The following is a 19,181-nucleotide window of genomic DNA, read 5'->3' as shown; positions in this document are numbered from 1 at the left end:
GACGAGGGACTCGCGAAGGGAGTGGTCTCTCTGGAACGCTGATAGGGGTGAGGAGGGAAATATATCCCTGGTGGTGGGGTCTGTTTGGAGGTGGCGGAAATGATGGAGGATGATACGATGTGTCCGGAGGTTGGTGGGGTGGAAGGTGAGGACCAGTGGGGTTCTGTCCTGGTGGCGATTGGAGGGGCGGGGTTCAAGGGCAGAGATGCGGGAAGTGGAGGAGATCTGGTGGAGAGCATCGTCGACCATATCGGAAGAGAAATTATGGTCTTTGAAGAAGGAGGCCATTTGGGTTGTACAGTATTGGAACTGGTCCTCCTGGGAGCAGATGCAGCGGAGGCGAAGGAATTGGGAATATGGGATGGCGTTTTTACAGGGGCAGGGTGAGAGGAGGTGTAATCTAGGTAGCTGTGGGAGTCAGTCAGTTTGTAATAAATGTCTGTGTTGAGTCGGTCGCCCGAGATAGGATAGGATAGATAGGTAGATAGGATAGTGAAGAAAGCATTTAGTATGCTTTCCTTTATTGGTCAGTATTTTGAGTTGGGAGGTCATGTTGTAGATGTACAGGATATTGGTTAGGCCACTTTTGGAATACAGTGTGTGCAATTTTAGTCTCCCTCCTATAGTAAGGATGTTGTGAAGTTTGAAGAGGTACAGAAAAGCTTGACAAGGATGTTGCCAAGGTTGGAGCATTTGAGATATAGGCTGGGGCTGATTTCCCTGGAGCGCGGAGGCTGATGGGTGACGTTATACAGGTTTACAAAATCATGAGGTTCATGAATAGGGTAAATAGACAAAATCATGAGGTTCACGAATAGGGTAAATAGACAAAATCATTTCCACATGTTGGGAGAGTCCAGAACTAGAGGGCATAGGTTTAGGGTGAGAGGGGAAAGATTTAAAAAATGACCTGAGGGCAACATTTGTTTGCAAAAGGTGATGCATGTATAGAATGAGCTGCCAGAAGAAGTGGTGGAGATTGGTACAATTACAACATTTCAAAGGCATCTGGATGGGTATATGAATAGGAAGGGTCTACAAGGATATGGACCACATGTTGGCAAATGGGACTAGATTAATTTAGGATATCTGATCAGCATGGACGAGTTGGACCAAAGGTCTGTTTAATTGCCATACATCTCTATGACTCCAAATGCCATGACGGAGGGAATTCCAAGATTTTGACCCAGCGACAGTGAAGGAATTGGTGATGCTTCTAAGTTTGGAATAGATCATTTTTGGCCAGGTAATGAACAATATTAATCGATTATGAAGCTATGGGAGGTGAATGTTTCTGTTCAGATCAGACATGATCTAATCGATTCGCAGAGCACAGATCTGTTGGTGAATAACTTTGTTTTGTTCTCAAGTTTCTATGGACGGAGGAATAAATTCAACCAGGATTCTATTATTGCAGCTATTGTTACATTTAATTATAACATCCATCTATTACAAAAGGTGTTTTTGTAAATCTCTTGTGCTATGTTCCCATAGGCGCAGGAACAGGTAAATTACCAATTCTTTATTTTCTAGCCTTTATAGAAGGCACATCTGAAAATGACATATTTTCTGTGGTGATTATGTCAATAATTAAGATAAATTTAGGTTAAGGTTGAAATGTAGAGCACAGTCAATTTACTAAATAAATATTAAGTCTCCATATTAATGTAGTAGATTGGGTTACTGAATTGCAATTGTAACCTGATAAACTTGAAAATAATTATGATCTTCTGACTTTGGAAAATGGAAAATTTCCCACATGCTTCGTGTTTCGTGTTTGTACCACCCAAGTAGTGCTTAACTGCGATTACATGTCATGTGGACGTAAATTAATCTTCAAGCTGTCATTAGCTCACCAAGTACAACATGGTTTGTTTTTATAATCACTGGTCGTAAGTGGTCAGGCCTTCTTGTTTAAAATAAAGGACAGGAGGTCACACACTAACGTAGTTCAGCCAGAGAATGAATTCAATGACTAGTCGGTTATTCCATGTGTTTATACTTATTTGTGTTTGTGGATTAAATGTCAGTTTTTGAAATATTTCTGTTTAAAGTCTGTGAGGACCTCCAAAGTTTTGGAACAAAAGTTCAAACCTCATCTTTTGCTACTTTTTAACAGAAGTGTTGAGATCTGCCACTGGAGTGATGATTAAATCAGTCCCACTTTAAAGCCCTGTATTTATTAAAATATGCTCTTTATTAATCATGTTTACTGTTTAATAATTTTCGCTAAAATAGAACAGTTAAAATACAAGTCCAGCACTGGCACAATCAGCTCTAACCTCTTCTAATTGATACACCATTCTGACTCGGACACGTATCCCCAGTCCTTCAAATACAATATTTTGGAATTCTGCTCCATCTAATTTTATTCTGGGCAGATCCTCATCAGAAGATCACAGAATTTTAAGGAAAATGCAGCAATGTGTAGGGTCTCCAAGGATGGGGAATAAAAACCAAATTTCCCCAACATTGCTAAAAACCGTTTCTTTATTCAAAGAATCTCTCAAGCCTAAAGAAAAGGATTGAGCTGAGCCATTGCCAAAATGTCAGCTGCTAATTTTTCATAAATTAATCTAGGTTCTCTATTTTTCTCTCAGAGGGTTGTGTATCTTTGGAATTCCATTCCTCTAAAGGCAATGGATAAATAATCTTTAAATATTTTTAAAGCCAAAGATGGATACCTTCTTGATTGTAAAGAGGAAGAAAGATTATTGGGGATATGCAAGAATATAGAGTTGAGATTAAAATCAGATGGGTCATGATCTTGTTGAAATAGTGGAGCAGGCTTGAAGGGCAGAATGGCCTCCTCTTGTTCTTTGTTTGTATGTGAAATAGCTGCACAGAGTCCAGTAGCCCGTCACCCTTTATTTACTTGTGTACAGCTCACTGGTTGTGGCCTAGCCAGCTCAGAGTCAGTCCCCTGAACTGAGGAGATTCTGTTTTTCTTTCTTTTTTTTCTTCTTAACAAAAAAGGTATACCAGTTAACAAAGCTGGCTTTGCAAACCAGCCAATTTAGGAATCAGGTTCTCCCAAAAAAAGCAGAAACCAACATCACCACTAACACACTGACTGTGGCCCAGCCAGCACAGAGTCAGCGCCCTAAACTGAGGAGATTCTAAATCTCCTGGTTATTTTAAATTTTTTTTATTCTAAATCTCCTGGTGATTTTTTTCTTTCATTTTTTCTTTTGTCTTTACCCCCACACTTCCGCCTAACTGTAGTAGTGCTTATATTTCCCCCAGCACCCATGATGTGTGTGTGTGTGTGTGTGCAGGTGTGAGACACAGTGAAAGACACAAGGTGTACAAATCTTTATTCAGTTTCCACAACCAGGAAGAAAAGAAACACCCGAGTGGCCAGTGACAAGCAATGCCTTTCTCATCAAAGAAATCTCCTGGTTATATTTCTTTTTTCTTTTTTTTTTCAAAATAGAGTTGGAATCCCCTGTTTCTATTTCTTTATTTTTTCTGACAGGAAAACACCCGGGTGGCCAGTGACAAACACTGCCCTTCACATCAAAGGGCAGTGCTGTGTGAGATCTCCTGTTTATTTATTTATTTATTTATTTTTTCCTTTCCTCGACACTCCTGTTCTTTTTCTTTTTTCTCCACCTAAGTGCGGTAGTGCTTATTTTATCCCCAGAATCTCCTGGTTATATTGGACAGCCTGGGTTTTCCTGATTGGTCCAGGTTAACAATCCCAATCAGGGATCTCATAGTCAGTAAGATCCAGCTGGTTCCAATCAATACAATATGTTTGTATGTCTTGCTCAACAATTTTTGGTTAATTCCATTTCTGCTTTTGTAACTTATCTTTATTGATTTGGTGAATCAGTTATCCAGTTTAAACTCCGTGCATAGCATTTGATAGACAAAGTTGAAATGAATGTTTACTGCTTGGACCTTTGCAGGTGTCTTCCCATATGCCTGTGGCTTTCAAAGCCACAAAACAAATGTTTTCAATGACAATTGAATATTCTGAAAATTCCTTGCAAATGATGAAATTGATTCCTTGAAGTCATGTGAAATAAAATAGTTGGAAATGTTTTGCTGAAACAGCTACAACTTTCTTTTGCAGGCCCTGCTGGTGAAAAAGGCCATAAAGGTGCAATGGGTCACCCTGGCAAAATAGGCCCAGCTGGGTTAAAAGGTATACTAACATTTTTGTTTAAATAAATTAGTACTTGATTTAATACAGACACTCTCTGGATTTTTTGACACTTCTTGGCATCATAATTTTCTCTCATGTTGCATTACCTTATGTTTTCCTTCATTAATTATTGTTTTACTTCTATCAATATGACTGAGAAATTCTGATACTTTATGATTGTGCATATATTTGTGAGGTTGACAAGCTGCAACAGTATTTTGGAGATTTAAGGATATAATTAGGTAATACTCCGGAAATGGGCATAAGCTATGCCCATAATCATGCCCACACATATCCAGGAAATGGGCGCATTGTGCTGGAATTTATATTGGTGAGGGTGTTATCACATGCAAGGTAGAATAAGCAGGCAGGTTGGTAGTTAATCAATTAGTGTACAAGGCTGATTTGATGCAAAAAATACCATTTTGGAGCTAAACCTGTCAAAATAACTAAACATGTTGTCAGGAGCAGGAAGATTCCCAATCCCATTAGCGCTATTTAAAAGAACTCAGCTACTTACAGATTAATTTATTCCTGATGCTTTGGTTCTATAAGTGTTTCTGACTTGTACTATCAAGTGTTTCAGGTTTTCTTTTAGCTATTTTCTAATCAACCTATTCAGAAGGTTTTTTGATGATACCCCAGCTTTTTCACAAATGAATTGCTTCAAGACATGGCTGCACTTGTAGGCATTCCCCTTGGAGTAGAGCAATCTATGGCCTTAAAAAACATAGCATAGAAGTAAGCCATTCAATCCATCAAGGCTACACCAACCCTCCAAAGATCATCCGACCCAAACCCATCCCCTACCCTATCACCTTGCATTTCCCATGGCCAATCCACCCAACCTGCACACCTTTGGACTGTGAGAGGAAACAGGAGCACCCAGAGCAAACCCACACAGACACGAGGAGAATTTGTACATTTCATACAGACAGTCAACCGAGGGTGAACTTGAATATTGAGTGGCATCAATGCTAACTACTAAGCCACCATGCCACCCAATTACCCAATGCTAGCCCTTCCTTTTAATGGAATTGAAAAGGTTTGTACTACCTCAGGATTCAACTTGGTGTGTGACCATAGGCAGCAAAGCAAGAAGACCAGTGATTGAGACTCTAGAAACTGTTGTGACAACTTAATTCTCTGTTAGTTCTCTATGCCAGCATTATTTTTGCCAGGATAAGTGGCTTCTGGTTGACAAGGTCTGGCTGCTGATGACATGGCTGATGAGTCCAGTACATGAACATGTGTACAACGTGCATTCAACAAAAGTCATGGTGCCACATGAATAGAAGACTGTTAGTATTCTGAAACATTGATCAGACAGTAGGACCCTTACATTACGCAGCAGAACATGTGTAAGTTTACACACGTGAGGGCAGCAGTTGCCTTCAGCTAGAGGATTATATTAACTGAAGAACAGAGCTTAATGAGGAGGAATGGGAGTGGTAGGAAGAAGAGGAGACATGGCAATCCAGGCAGTCTCACCCTGAGTGATATAGAAATGCTGGTGTTAGACTGGGGTGGACCAGGTTAGAAGTCAGACGAACCAGGTTATAGTCCAACAGTTTTATTTGAAATCACAAACTGGCAACAATCTGAAAGCTTGTGATTTTAATAAGCCTATTGGACTATAACCTGTGTCGTCTCATGCTAAGTGGGTGATCTATAATGTTTCATCTGAGTTCAATGTCAGTATTCACACGCAAACTCCCATTCACCAACAGTCCATTAGCTTTCTTTCCCTGTTACTAACCCCGGAAGTATCCACTTTGCCACAGTGCAAAAATGAAAGCTACTGAGAAAGAAACATTCCACATTAAATGTAAGTGAAATTATGAATATTGTACAAATGAGTTAACAAATCACCCTTCTGTGTTCCCTTAGAGCTTGCCTTACCTGTGCCTTTCCCTGTCCTAGAGCTTCTATGCAGTGCTACATAGCTGATGGAAGGCTCCTGAGCTTTACTGGAAAAGATATCATGTAACTTTGGAGAATTGAGCAGCTTTAGGTCGACAAGGCCTTACTGTGGACTGTGCCATCTCTGCATAGACAATAGCAGGTTGCTGTGGTAGCAAGACAATGCAAGTGGTAGTGATGGCAGTGATGGCAGGAAAGAATGCTGTCTTCTGGAGAGATGTCAGCACGTTTGTGTCCTCAAATAGCTCCAGTGTCATCATTTACATAATAATTTCCTTCTATTCATGTACAAATGTTATTAATTACACAATATCTATTGCTCTGGTTTATCAATAATTGGTGATATGTACATTTAAGTGGGAGAGTGGGGTAAGTGGATTTGAAATGCCCATCAGCCATGATTAAATAGTGGAGTGGACTTGATGGGTGGAATGGCTTTACTTCCACTCCTATGTCTTATGGTCTTAAGTAAACAAGAGTTTTTTAGGATTACCCCTGATTATCAATTCTCATCACCCAAGTATCTTTCCTCTATCACCCCTCTCCCCCAGTACCCTCCCCAACACCCCTTCATAAGACAGGATGATTTTGTAGAGATTGGCAGTTTTCTACTCCCTCACTCAATTGCCCATTGACCATTTATGAACCTGGATATTGAATGTATGCAAGATTGACAAGCAGGAGGCTGGAAGAGCACAGCAAGCCAGGCAGCATCAGGAGGTGGAGAAGTCAACATTTTGGATGTAACCCTTCTGGTCCTGAAGAAGGGTTACACGCAAAACGTTGACTTCTCCACCTCCTGATGTGCCTGGCTTGCTGAGTTTTTCAAGCCTCCTGCTTGTATACCTTGGATTCCAGCATCTGCAGTTTTTTTTGTCTCTAATTGAACATATGCAGGCATTTTGTAGTGCTAGTGTCAAGACCATCCCTCCCTCACTAATATTTATAAAGAAAAACATTAAGGGTTACTGAGCAGAATATCCTTGCTGCTTTTCCAACCATGTCTTTAAATAAAGTTGACCTGATAGTAATGTGGTTACTACTATCCCAGTCAAATTTATACTTGAAATAGACCATGAACCTTCTTGGCCTGGATAGGTTCAAAGAGGTTTACCCCCAAGATGTTGCCTGGATTGAAGCATATTAGCTATCAGGAGAGGTTGAACAAACTTGGATTGCTTTCACTACAGGCTGAGGGGTGACTTGATAGACACTGAGGGGTGACTTGAGAGGTGTGGAAGAGACTTTTTCCCAAGACAGAAATGTCAAATAATAGGGGCCATAGATTTAAGGTGAGAGGACAAATGTTTAAAGGTGATATTCGAGGTAATGTTTTACATGGAGAGAGTTAGGTGTCGGGAACGTGCTGCCAGGGGAGCTGATAGAGGAAGAGACAATAGCAACATTGAAAAGACATTTAGATAAAGGCATATATGGGTAGGGAAGACTGACTATTTGCAGGGAGAATGGCACATGGTCAGCACAGACAAGGTAGGTCAAAGGGCCTGTTCCTGAACTGTACTGATCTATGTTCTATTCCAAAATGGGCATATCAATTGGACCATCATAGGGACAGTGTTTGACAATGTTTTGACTAAAAGGGTATTTTAATTTGCTACTGGCCTGTGTGCCACATTTAATAAAAAGTGTAATGTAAAAATTATGTTTTTCTGGCAAATAGGTCACATATTAGAAATTTCCCAAATTTGTGACATGTTTATTCATACAGTGTTTCGAGCCACGATATTTAATATTTGTTCTTGGCATGTAATGCTCTCTTCCTGGAAGAAAAAATAATTAGCCATTGCATCTATTGTCAGCATGCTGTATATTTTGACCGCCTTAAAATAAAGGCATATTGGGTAATTGTGTTGTACATGGTCCATGATTACCAACTAATTTTGTCAGAAAATTATGGTTGATATGCATTAGAATTTTCATTTGCTGCTATTTAGGGGGAGACTTCCTGCAAAGAAGGAAGATTAAGGCCTCACTGTTGTAATTGTTAATATTATTTGATCTTTTTATCTTTGCGGACAGGGAGTCGATATCTTATGATATTGTCAGAGGGGAGAAGATAATTAAAGAGTTCAGTCCTCAGCTTAAAGTCATGTCTTGATTTTATACGAGACTTTGATTTTATTAACAGTTGAACAGCATAACCAAAAGAAGTTAAAAGCAGAGAAATAGAATTGTTTGAAGCTTATCAGTTTCTCTATAATATAGATTGAGGAACCAGAAAATTTAAAACTCAGTAATCAGTGTGCTACTACTGTTGAATCTTGAGACCAGATTACAATGGCTGTAATCTGAACAAAGTAATTGATAGTTAAATATGAGAGCAGAAAGTAATGTTTTGTGGGTTGCATGCATGTACAAAAATAAGATATTAATATATTATAAATATTTAAAGTTATATAATCAGTTTTATTCAAACCAGAGTTTAGAGGAATGAGTGGATGTGATTGAAATATATAAAATTCTAACAACGCTGGACAGACTTGACATGGAAGGATATTTCTGCTATTTGGGAGGTCTATATCTAGAAGCCTCAGCCTCAGGATTTGAGTTAAGCCATTTAGTTCTGAGATGAGGAAACATTTCTTCACTCAAAGAGTGGTCAAACTGTGGAATTTGTTACCGCAATTAGCTGTGGAGATTGGGTTACTGAATATATTCAAGAAAAAGATTGATCATTTTTAGGTAATAAAGACATCAAGGAGTTTGGAGAGAAATAGGGAATATGAAATTGCGATAGAAGATTGGCCATGATCATATTGAAGAGCAGATCAGGTTCAAAGGGCTGAGTGGCCACTGCTGCATCTCGTTTCTATGTTTAATTTGATTAGACTACAAGTGGAATATTATGGTAACTTGTTTTTGTGTTAATTATAAATCAGTTTTGTTTAATTAAATGCAGATGGAAGGCATTAAATGGGATTCACATGAGCTTATATAAAGCAGGGCAAAAAGTAATTAGTTTTGAGACCCCATCTTAAGATTACCTCAGGAGCTAATTTTCAATTTTTTGGGGGGGCTCTCTTTCGTTTTCGGGACTACCTTATCATTCTCACTGACTCTTACAATGGATGATACAATCTCATACTAACATTACCTTTTGAATGTTGAAAGATGAGTATTTGGAATCACACATCGTTAATAATTATCAATGCTTTGTTTAACTTAAAGCCATAGCACACAAAGAAAACATTAATTTCTGTGATGTGACTTTATTTGAACTGGCACAACACAACAGACCTAAGTTAGCAATAAAAAGATTTTTTTCAAAATAACTCTCACACACTTCTACACACCAAAGTCATTGCACTTAAAAGACTGGTGAGGTAACAGCTCATGCATTTCTATTGCATTTTTACAAAGCTGATGGATTTTCACCAGGCAATTACAACTGCTCTTATTGCACCTCAGATTTGGATCTCAGATTTAAATTTAGCCCTTTAGCATTGTTTGTCACAACAGCAACCACCAATTATTTTCTCCATATTGGATCTCCTGGGATGTCAAGACTGATACATGAAGAGTGACTGAATTGATGAGAATAATATTCACTGGAGATTAGAAGAATGTGGCTGGGATCTCATAAACACCTATACAATTCTAACAGGATTGAAAAAGGTCAATGCAAGAAGGATGTTCCCATTGACCAGGGAGTCCAGAACCATGGATCACAATTTAAGGATATGGGGTAGGCTATTTAGGACTGAGATGAGAAATTTCTCTACCCAGAGAGTGGAGAGCCAGTGGAATTCTCTACCACAGAAAGCGGTTGAGGCTAAAAAATTGACCGTTTTCAGGAAGGAATCAGATATGGTTCTTCGGGCTCATGGAGTCAAAGATTACGGGTAGAAAGTGAGAACAATCTTGAGAGAATGGTGCCGGAAAAGCACAGCAAGTCGGGCAGCATCTGAGGAGCAGGAAAATCAACGTTTCGGGCAATAGCCCTTCATCAGGACTTCCTGATGAAGGACTTTTGCCTGAAACATTGATTTTCCTGCTCCTTGGATGCTGCCTGACCCGCTGAGCCTTTCCAGCAGCACATTCTTGACTCTAATCTCCAGCATCTGCAGTCCTCACTTTTGCCTAGTGGGAACAGTGTACTGAGTTGGATCATGATCATATTAAATGAATGAGCTGAATAGCATACTCATGCTGAGCTGAATGTGTGTGTGTGTGTGTGTGTGTGTGTGTGTGTGTGGTGCTTTCAACAAAAATTCAGATAACACAGGAGGACAGGCTATAGCTCAGAGTAGAAACTGAAGAAACTCAAATTCTTGTTTCTTAATTTATCAGGAAACAAAGGAGATACTGGTGATCTAGGACCAAAAGGGGAAAATGGAGATCCAGGTAGAGTCACCAAAAGTTCTATTGGTGTACCCCTGCTTTGTGTTAAGTCTGTGTCTTTAATTATGTGCATGATTAATGTCTTGTGTACATTCTCTCCAGGTTTACCCTGTGAGTGTGGCCCCCTGAGAAAGGTAATTGGAGAAATGGACATTCTTGTGACACAATTAACAAATGAACTCAATTTCATTAAAAATGGTAAGTTTTATCACTTATATCAAGGCAGACCTCTTTGCCTATATTATTTCAACCCTTACTGTCAGATGACATTTACATTGTCTTTTAGAGAAGGTGATTCAGTTATTAACCTTTCAAACTAAACCAATTGCTAAGTACAAGCATGTGTACATTTAGAGTTGTAATCCATTTGCTTTTTATGTATCATGCTCTATAAGACTTTGTACGGTTGTTAGATACAATTAAATACAGTGGTTAGATTAGAGTATCTGTTCTGTATACAGTCGACAATCTGAGAGCAAATTGTGCTTAAAATTTCGTTTTTCTGAAGTTACAGATCAAGTTTTCATCAAATTCATTTGCATGATTACAAGTGCAAAATCTTCCATGAATGGAGGAAATGGAGCAATGTAACAGCATGTCATTATTTATTCTTCCCTTGCATTAAAAATATTCAATTACACATTTAACAGTGGGGGTAAACTATTTTTTCAAAACAGCTGAAAATGAGCATTTCCAATAAGTATGCAATCGATTACCTCTCAGTAAACCAATTTTAAATCTCTGAAAATTACTTTAAAACTATAAAGAATCATTTGCACTCGTCAGTTCCTTTCTAAATTAGACTTCATTTAACATGTAAAAACCTTTACAATAATCCACTAGTGTCTGCACTCAAAAGACAGCTTAATTTGAAGATCCTCTTTGAACAGGCACAATCGCTAATTTGATATGGGGTGTCATCAAATTTGTTGACTGAATCAGCTACCTACCTGATCTTTTTCATAAAACAGTGTAAAAATCAAGGAAACTCAATTTAAGCTTAATAAAACTTGTAAAATCAATTCACCTTTATGCTAGCATTGCTGATTTCAGTGCAAACTAACAAAAACTCTTTGTTATGAAACTTAGTCAAGTATAGAGATAGTCAGGTGAAGTTATTAAATTTTATCACACAAATTTTACCAACTACTTGACTCATTGCAATTATCTTGGTCTTTGTTTATTTGGTGGCATTCACTTAACCTTATTATTTTGAAAATATTTATTCACTTTCTTCCTGCCTTTTTTGTTCATTCATGAGGTGTGGGTGTCACTGGAAAAGGCAGCATTTGTTGCTCACCTTATTTGCGCTTGAGAATGTGATGGTGAGCAAACTTCTTGAACTGCTGTAGTCCGAATGGGGTAGTTAGACCCACAGTGCTATTGGGACAGAAATTGCAGGTTTTTGACCCATCGAAGAAATGGAGAAATTCTTCCAAGTCAGGATAGCATGTGGCTCAGAGAGAAATTTGCAGATTTCTGAGTTAGAGTGGTTATGGATTTGAAAGGTGCTGTTGAAGGAGCCTTGGTGAATTTCTGCAGTGCGTCTTGCAGATGGTATGCTGTGCGGTTATTGTGCATTGGTCATAAATAGAATGAATATTGAGACTAGTGAATGAAGTGCCATTCAAATGGACTGCTTTGTCCGGGATAGTGTAAAGCTTCTTGAGTTCTGTTGGAGCTGTATTCATCCAGGCAAGTTGAGAGTATTTTATCACACTCCAGACTTGTACCATTTTGATGGTGGATAGGCTTTCAGATGTGTCTAGAGGTGAGCTACTTGAATTTGGATTCCTTGATTTGGATATATTCTATGATCTCATAAGATTCCCCATTATTCTGTTCATAACTAAAAAGAAAATCCTTATCTCTCCCTTTTTTCTTTTGGTGATGATTTCTGCACTCTAGTTACAATTTCATCAATAAACGTGTTCAAACATTGGAAATTGGACCATATAAACGAAATTTAAGAATATATAGACATTACAATCAAAGCATAATGGATGATGATGTTGTAGTGGTAATGTCAAATGGATCCAGAGGGCCAGGCTAATAGGCTGCAAACACAGGTTCAAATCCTACCGTGGCAGCAAGTGGAATTTGAATTTAATTAACACATTTAATTAATTGATAGAGTTCTGGTATTGGATGCTAGTCTCAGTAACAGTGCCATATAAACCATCATCAATCGTGGCAAAAACTCACTGGTTTCATTAATGTCCTTGAAGGAGGAAAAGCTGCCGTCTTTGTGTGTTCTGGTCAACATGTGACTCCAGATTCACAGGGGATTATGGTTTAGCTTTAACTTTTGTCTGAAATAGCCTAGCAAGCTATTGACTTGTAACAGACCACTAAAAATAACAGCACTGTGGGACTACCTTCACCAGATAGATTGTGGTGCTTCAAGAAAGCATCTTCTCAGCTATCTTACAAGAGAAGTTAAGAATAGACAACAAATTTGCCAGCAATGCCCACATGCCATGAAAAATTAAAAAGAAAATCAAACTGTGAGGTATGAAGTTTTATGTTTCCTGTGTAAGAATGTGCTTAAGCTCATTAAGACATTACTCATTTTGAATGTTCCCTTCCATAAAGACACAGGAGGTTTACCAGTTGAAGACATAGTTTGCATGGGGGAACATATGGATCTTTGTAAAGCTGCTTATATCTTATTAAATATAACAGAAGTCAAAGTGCTCACTTTTCAGCACTGCCCTCCCCTGCAGCTGTTGCTGGAGTACGAGAGGTAGAGAATAAGATTTACCTACTGGTGAAGGAGGAGAAGAGGTACACAGATGCCCATGAGTATTGCCATGACCGAGGAGGACTACTTATAATGCCAAAAGATGAAGCAACCAATAGTCTCATTGCTTCTTACATCAGCGAAGCAGGTCTCAGCAGGGTATTCATTGGTGTTAATGATCTGGAGGAGGAAGGCCAGTTTGTCTTTACAGATGGGTCACCCCTGCAGACCTTCAACAAGTGGCGTACCGGAGAGCCGAATAATGCCTACGATGAAGAAGACTGTGCGGAGATGGTATCTTCTGGGGGCTGGAATGATGTTGCCTGTCATATTACAATGTACTTTGTCTGTGAATTTGATAAAGATGCTCCTTAATTCAGTCAGGTCCTGATGTTGTAGCATTATATTATTCCACATTGACAATGGAGAAATCAGTATTAGTTTTAAAAGCTATGATACCTCAATGGGGGAATGATTAAAACCACCAGAGTATTTGTTTTATAAGACTCATTTTCACTCACCTTCTTAGATGTATGATACAAGTACTGTAGGATAATATATTGAGTTTTAGCAGAACCATTTTCTTGTGCTTTATAGTTTCCGTGAACAAGGCAAGAGGTAATTTGACATTGGATGGCAGCTTAAAGAGAGAAGATCAATGAAGTCAATGAGAATGAAAATTTCAGAGCTTTGTGTAATAGATGACTAATCTTACATTGTCTATTTTACACTGTCACAAACAAAATTACCAGCCCAAACCCTCTCATTTGTTACTTAAGTTTCTCTTTCCTCATTTGCTATTGGTTGGGTCTTTCAATTTATTTTTCAAAGCTGTAAATGGCAAGCTATTCCTTGCTGTTTTTGGCTAAACAATTCACTGCCTGTTCAAAATGAACATTAAAGTGAGCTCTATTATAATTCCTTTTCTTGCCATTCTGCGCAAGATATGAGTGGTTAGAATTGCTATCCTCATTTTCTACTTATTTTAAAGTATTCCGATCATAGAATTTTATACAATAGAATTTCAGAGATACCAGGGAGCACAAGAGGTGAATTACCTGTATCTATGACTGTGCCAGCATCATATCTGCAGGCCTATCAACTGCTGTGTGACAATGACTGAGGACCTTAGTTCACTATCTGTTGTCAGGAAACTTCTGCCCATTGGGATTGTACTGCTGCAGTAGTATAATCAGGGAAGCTCAAGAGGCCAAAATTAGAAGAGAACAGATACCTTAGAAGGTTGTGGAGGAGATTACAGAGAGAGAGCAAAGGGTTAGATCATGAAAGAGTTTGACAATGATGGGAATTTTACAACTGGGGCAGTTTTTAACAATGCAGAGTTCATGGCTCAACATGGTAGTGGAATTTTGGATGATTTCACATTTAAAGAGGGTATCATGTGGGAATGTTGGCCAGAACTGGTTTGGAATGGTCAGATTTAGAGATAACTAAGGCATGTGAATGATGGTTCAGCAGTAGATCTAAATAGGCTGAACTTGGAAATATTATTGAGTTGGAAGTAGGTGATCCCAATGATTAAGAGGCATATGTTTGTAAGCTTAACTCAGGGTCAAATATGAAAACCCAGTTGCAAACAGACAGTTGCCACGGAAAAAGTTGGAGTCAGTCGCAAGTGAACAGAGATTGTGGTGAGGGCCAAAGGTATTGGTTTAAGTTCCCTTAATATTTAGCAGTCTCCAATTATTTCCAATATGTATTCTTGGTGCATAGCACCCTCATCAAATAGCTGCTTTCACTTTTTCCCGTCTGTACACTGTGACTGAGCACTATTATCTCCTCAAGCTTAATATTTGTATTCTCTGGTGTGTGTATTAATGCTTCCGTCAATTGATGAGTGATATAGGCACTAGTTTGGTCAAGGTCTCTGACACTTCTGGTGGGCTCCTCTTCCAGGTCTAGAACATAGAGGTTTTAATGGCGGCTCCAGAGACAGCTTCAAACAGAGGTTAGTATTTCTCTGGTTAAGGTTATATTGATGATTGGGAAGGATAATAACACATGGCAAGGGCAGAATGGTACTAACCCTGTGCTTGGCAGGAGACCTGTGATTTCAACATCTCTATTCTTTCAATGCACATATAGACAAAAATATCCAGGGCAGCCAAGATAAGTGTAATCTTTTCTAAGACCTCCTCTGGTTTGAATTTGTTATTATATACTATCTTATTATACCTTCTGAACTGTGAGATGTATTTGGTTACCACATGTTCACTGTTTATTTCTGTGATTCTGTATAAACAAAATATCTTACTGATTTTCAAGTTTCATTAACATTGACTTACTTTATAGATCCATTATCCCTTTGATGTAGTTTCTGGCAACACTGTAAAAGATGTTGACAAACCTAGCATCTCTGTACAGCTCTGTACTCAATATATTGCTGACATTGTGTAATTTGGTTTCAACTGTGATCAGTTCTACTGATGTTGCCATTTTCTGGTACAAGTGATATTAAATATTTAGTGTTGTAATAGGACACAGTTGTCATTTTTATACTAAGATACCCATGTTCAGCTGATGTGATTTTGTGAAGGTAATGCACGTTAAAATAGCTTGACTGCTTGTGCTGTCTCTTAGCAATAATCAGTAATCCAGGCTAAGAAAACTAACAGTAATATGAAAGTAATTCATTAATTTAGCATATTGTGTTTTCATTATAATTAACTACTTTGCAACACTAAACATGATGATGTGGCATACTGAAGTCATTGATCTAATCCAACCAAGACTGGATATCTAGATTGTCCTTTAGTGTTGTGCTACTGGACAAAAAAGTGCAAAGTCGAACATATTGGAACAAAACATATTACGAATATTATAGTGAATTAAAATACTCTTTTTCCATTAAGAACAAATAAAGAACTGCAGAAGCTGGAACTCTGAAACACAATTAGAAATTGCTGGAGAAACTCAGCTGGTCTGGCTTTCTGTGGAAAGAAAGCAGAGTTAATGTTTCATGACCACTAGAGCCAGAAAAATATTGGTATAAATTTATGCTGAAGTTTGATTGGATTAGATTCCCTATAGTATGGAACAGGCCCTTCAGCTCAACCAGTCCACACCGACCCTCTGAAAAGTAACCCACCCAGAGCCATTTCCTCTGACTAATGCACCTAGCACTACGGGCAATTTAACATGGCTAATTACCTGGCACTCACACCTTTGAACTGTGGGTGGAAACCTACGCAGACATGGGGAGAATGTGCAAACTCCACACACAGTCGTCCAAAACAGGAATCAAACCTGGGGCCCTAGTGCTGTGAGACAGCAGTGCGAACCACTGAGCCACCGTGCCACCTGTTGGGCAGGAGGAGGAACTAAATAATTGGTGGAGTTGGCACCCAGCCAGAGAGAACAAAAGAATGAGTAATGTTCAACGTGAAAGAATGATTAACTGCTAATAGGGACCATTAGTGGCTGACAATCGGTTGCTTGGGGTAGCAGCCCATTATGATTCAAGGCTAGGTGTGTGACGACTGGGGAAAGGACATAGAAGAAGATGCATAAGCCTTAAAATTAATGAACTTGATATTGAGTCAAGGTTGCAGGGTCACCAAACGGAAAATGAGATGCTGTTCTTCCTGTTGAGCTTTGCTTTGCTGGAGATTTGTAGCAAGCCTGAGATTGGATGACTGCTTTGTAGAACATCTATGTACTGTCTGCAAAATGACCCAAAGCTCCCAGTTGCCTGCCACTTCAACACTATGTTCTCTGGCAGCACCTCTGTGCCAGGCTGAACTCTGGCATACCGACTTGTGACAGCTTTCAGACACTTCCTCTTATCTCCCCAAGGACCATGACACCACCATCAAGCATCACATCATTGTGTCCACAATGGTCACAAGTCTCATTTCATCCCATGATCTCCCCTCTACCACCTCCAAACTCATAGACCCCAATCTAGTCCAGCCCGCTGCTTGCTTCCCAAAATCCACAAACAGACTACCCGGTCACACCCATTATTTCTGGCTGGTCTTGCCCCACAGAGCTCATCTCTTCTTACTTTGACTCAATATTTTCTCTCCTTTTCCAGTTCCTTCCCACTTACGTCCAGAATTCAACTGGCGCTTTACATCAGATTCAGAATTGACAGTTTGCGGGCTCCACCTGCCTCCTCTTTACCAGGGACACGCAATCCCTTCACACATCCGTCCCCACCAGGATGGCCTCTGGGCTCTCCACTTCTTCCTGGAATAAAGACCTGGGTCATCACTCACCATTATCCTCCTCCACCTGGCTGAACATGTCTTCACTTTGAACAACTTCTCTAATTCCTCTCTCTTTCTTCAGATCAAAGGTGTGCCTATGAGTGGGCCACAGTTATGCCTCTTTATGAGGTATGTGGAACATTCCTTTTTCCAGTTCTACTCTGGTCCCTCCTCACAACTCTTCCTCCAGTACATCGATGACATCCTTGTGCTGCTTCTCTGTCCTGAACAGAATTGGAAAAATGCATTAAGTTCTTTTCCAATTTCCAACTTGTTCTCATCTTTACATAATCCATCTCTGACTCTTCCCTGACCTTCCTCGACATCTCTACTCCCATTTCTGGGGATAGGCTGGCCTCTGATACCTATTACAAACCCACAGACTCTCACAGTTACATCGACTATACATCCTCACGCCTTCCTTCCTGTAAATATTATTCCATTCTCCAAGTTTTTCCATCTTTGTTGCATCCGTTCTGATGATGCCAACTTTGATGAGGGGGTCTTCGAAATGTCCACCTACTTCCTCAACTTAGGATTTCCCACCACCATGGTTGACAATGCTCTTATCTGTTTGACCCACCTCCTGCACTTTTAACCTCCAACAACTCCAATAGGATCTCCCTGGACCTCAGTTAACACCCAAACAGAAAGCACATCCAAAGGTTCATTAGCTGCCACTTTCACCACCACTACTGCACAGATATCCCCTTCCTGTCCCTTGTCAGCCTTCTGCCAGGATTGATCACTGCCAGATATGCTGGTCCACTCTTCTTCCACCTCCAGTTCCTCCCCACATTCCCATGACACCTTCCCATGCAAATGCTGAAGGTGTAACACCTGCCCGTTTACTTCCTCCCTTCTCATTATCCAACTCCCCAGACATACTTTCCAGGTGAAACAGCTGCACTTCGCTCAATGTAGTCTTCTGTAGTTGCTGCTCAAAATGTAGTCTGCTCTACGTTGGGGAGATGGAATGCACACTGGATAAGCGCCTTGCAGAATACCTGTGTTCTGCCTGCAAAAATGACTCTAAGCTTTCTGCTACCGGCATCTTGGGCTTGCTGCAGTGCTCCAGCGAAGCTCAGCACAAGCTGAAAGAACAACATCTCATTTTCTGGTTGGTAAACCTAGAGCCTCAGGACTTAATATTGAGTTCAAAAGTTTTAGAGCCTGAGCACCATCTCCTGTGTCCTTACTGAACACCAGGCCTTGTCATCAAATGAGCTGCTAGCAGATACTACTGGTCCTCGTTAACAGCTACTGATACTCCCAGGCTGACAATTATCCATTTCTTTGTCTGCTCTCTCTTTCTGTTCTATCTCTTTGGGCTCCATTTCCACCTATCATTTACTCCTCCCCCTTTATCCCATCCTATATGTACCAGCACTTTCTGAACTACCATCAGTTCTGAAGAAGGGTCACTGGACTGAAAATGTAAACTCTGCTTTCTCTCCATACATGAGACCTGCTGAGTTTCTCCAGCAATATCTGTTTTTCGTAGCTTTTTTTTCATGTTTCCTTAATCCAAAATGGAAATGAACCCATGCTTTTCATGTAGATTTTACAAATTGTATTAATATTTAGCTTCTATTGTATTGACAACTTAAAAAAAGGACTGAGGGGCTGTAAGTCTATGAATGGTTTTCTTAGAGCGCTTAGACAGAGAATACTCCCTCAATTAGGAAGAGCACAACTTGAGGCCACCATTATAAGATAGTCACCATAAAATGCAGTTCAGAAAAAACTTTTTTGCTAAAGAGAGGTC

At 39.5% G+C, this 19,181-nt stretch overlaps 1 protein-coding gene across 4 annotated transcripts in view; it reads left to right on the top strand.

Moving 5' to 3' along the window:
• Positions 1-15,681, top strand: part of colec11 (collectin sub-family member 11) — a 30,390-nt gene extending 14,709 nt beyond the window's left edge. Inside the window, exons 4-7 of one of the 4 annotated variants that reach the window (XM_043678565.1) lie at positions 4,082-4,153; positions 10,388-10,441; positions 10,541-10,636; positions 13,147-15,681. In XM_043678565.1, the coding sequence (XP_043534500.1) occupies positions 4,082-4,153; positions 10,388-10,441; positions 10,541-10,636; positions 13,147-13,556 (632 nt within the window). In that variant the 3' untranslated portion in view covers positions 13,557-15,681. The remainder of the gene's footprint in view (positions 1-4,081; positions 4,154-10,387; positions 10,442-10,540; positions 10,637-13,146) is intronic. The other 3 variants (XM_043678573.1, XM_043678578.1, XM_043678581.1) reach the window with 3 other exon arrangements.
• Positions 15,682-19,181: the final 3,500 nt, after the last annotated feature.

This window comes from Chiloscyllium plagiosum, chromosome 3, assembly GCF_004010195.1.
Source record: "Chiloscyllium plagiosum isolate BGI_BamShark_2017 chromosome 3, ASM401019v2, whole genome shotgun sequence".
Classification (NCBI taxonomy): domain Eukaryota; kingdom Metazoa; phylum Chordata; class Chondrichthyes; order Orectolobiformes; family Hemiscylliidae; genus Chiloscyllium; species Chiloscyllium plagiosum.
The sequence above is the reverse complement of the archived record's forward strand: the minus strand, read 5'-3'. Positions and strand labels throughout refer to the sequence as shown.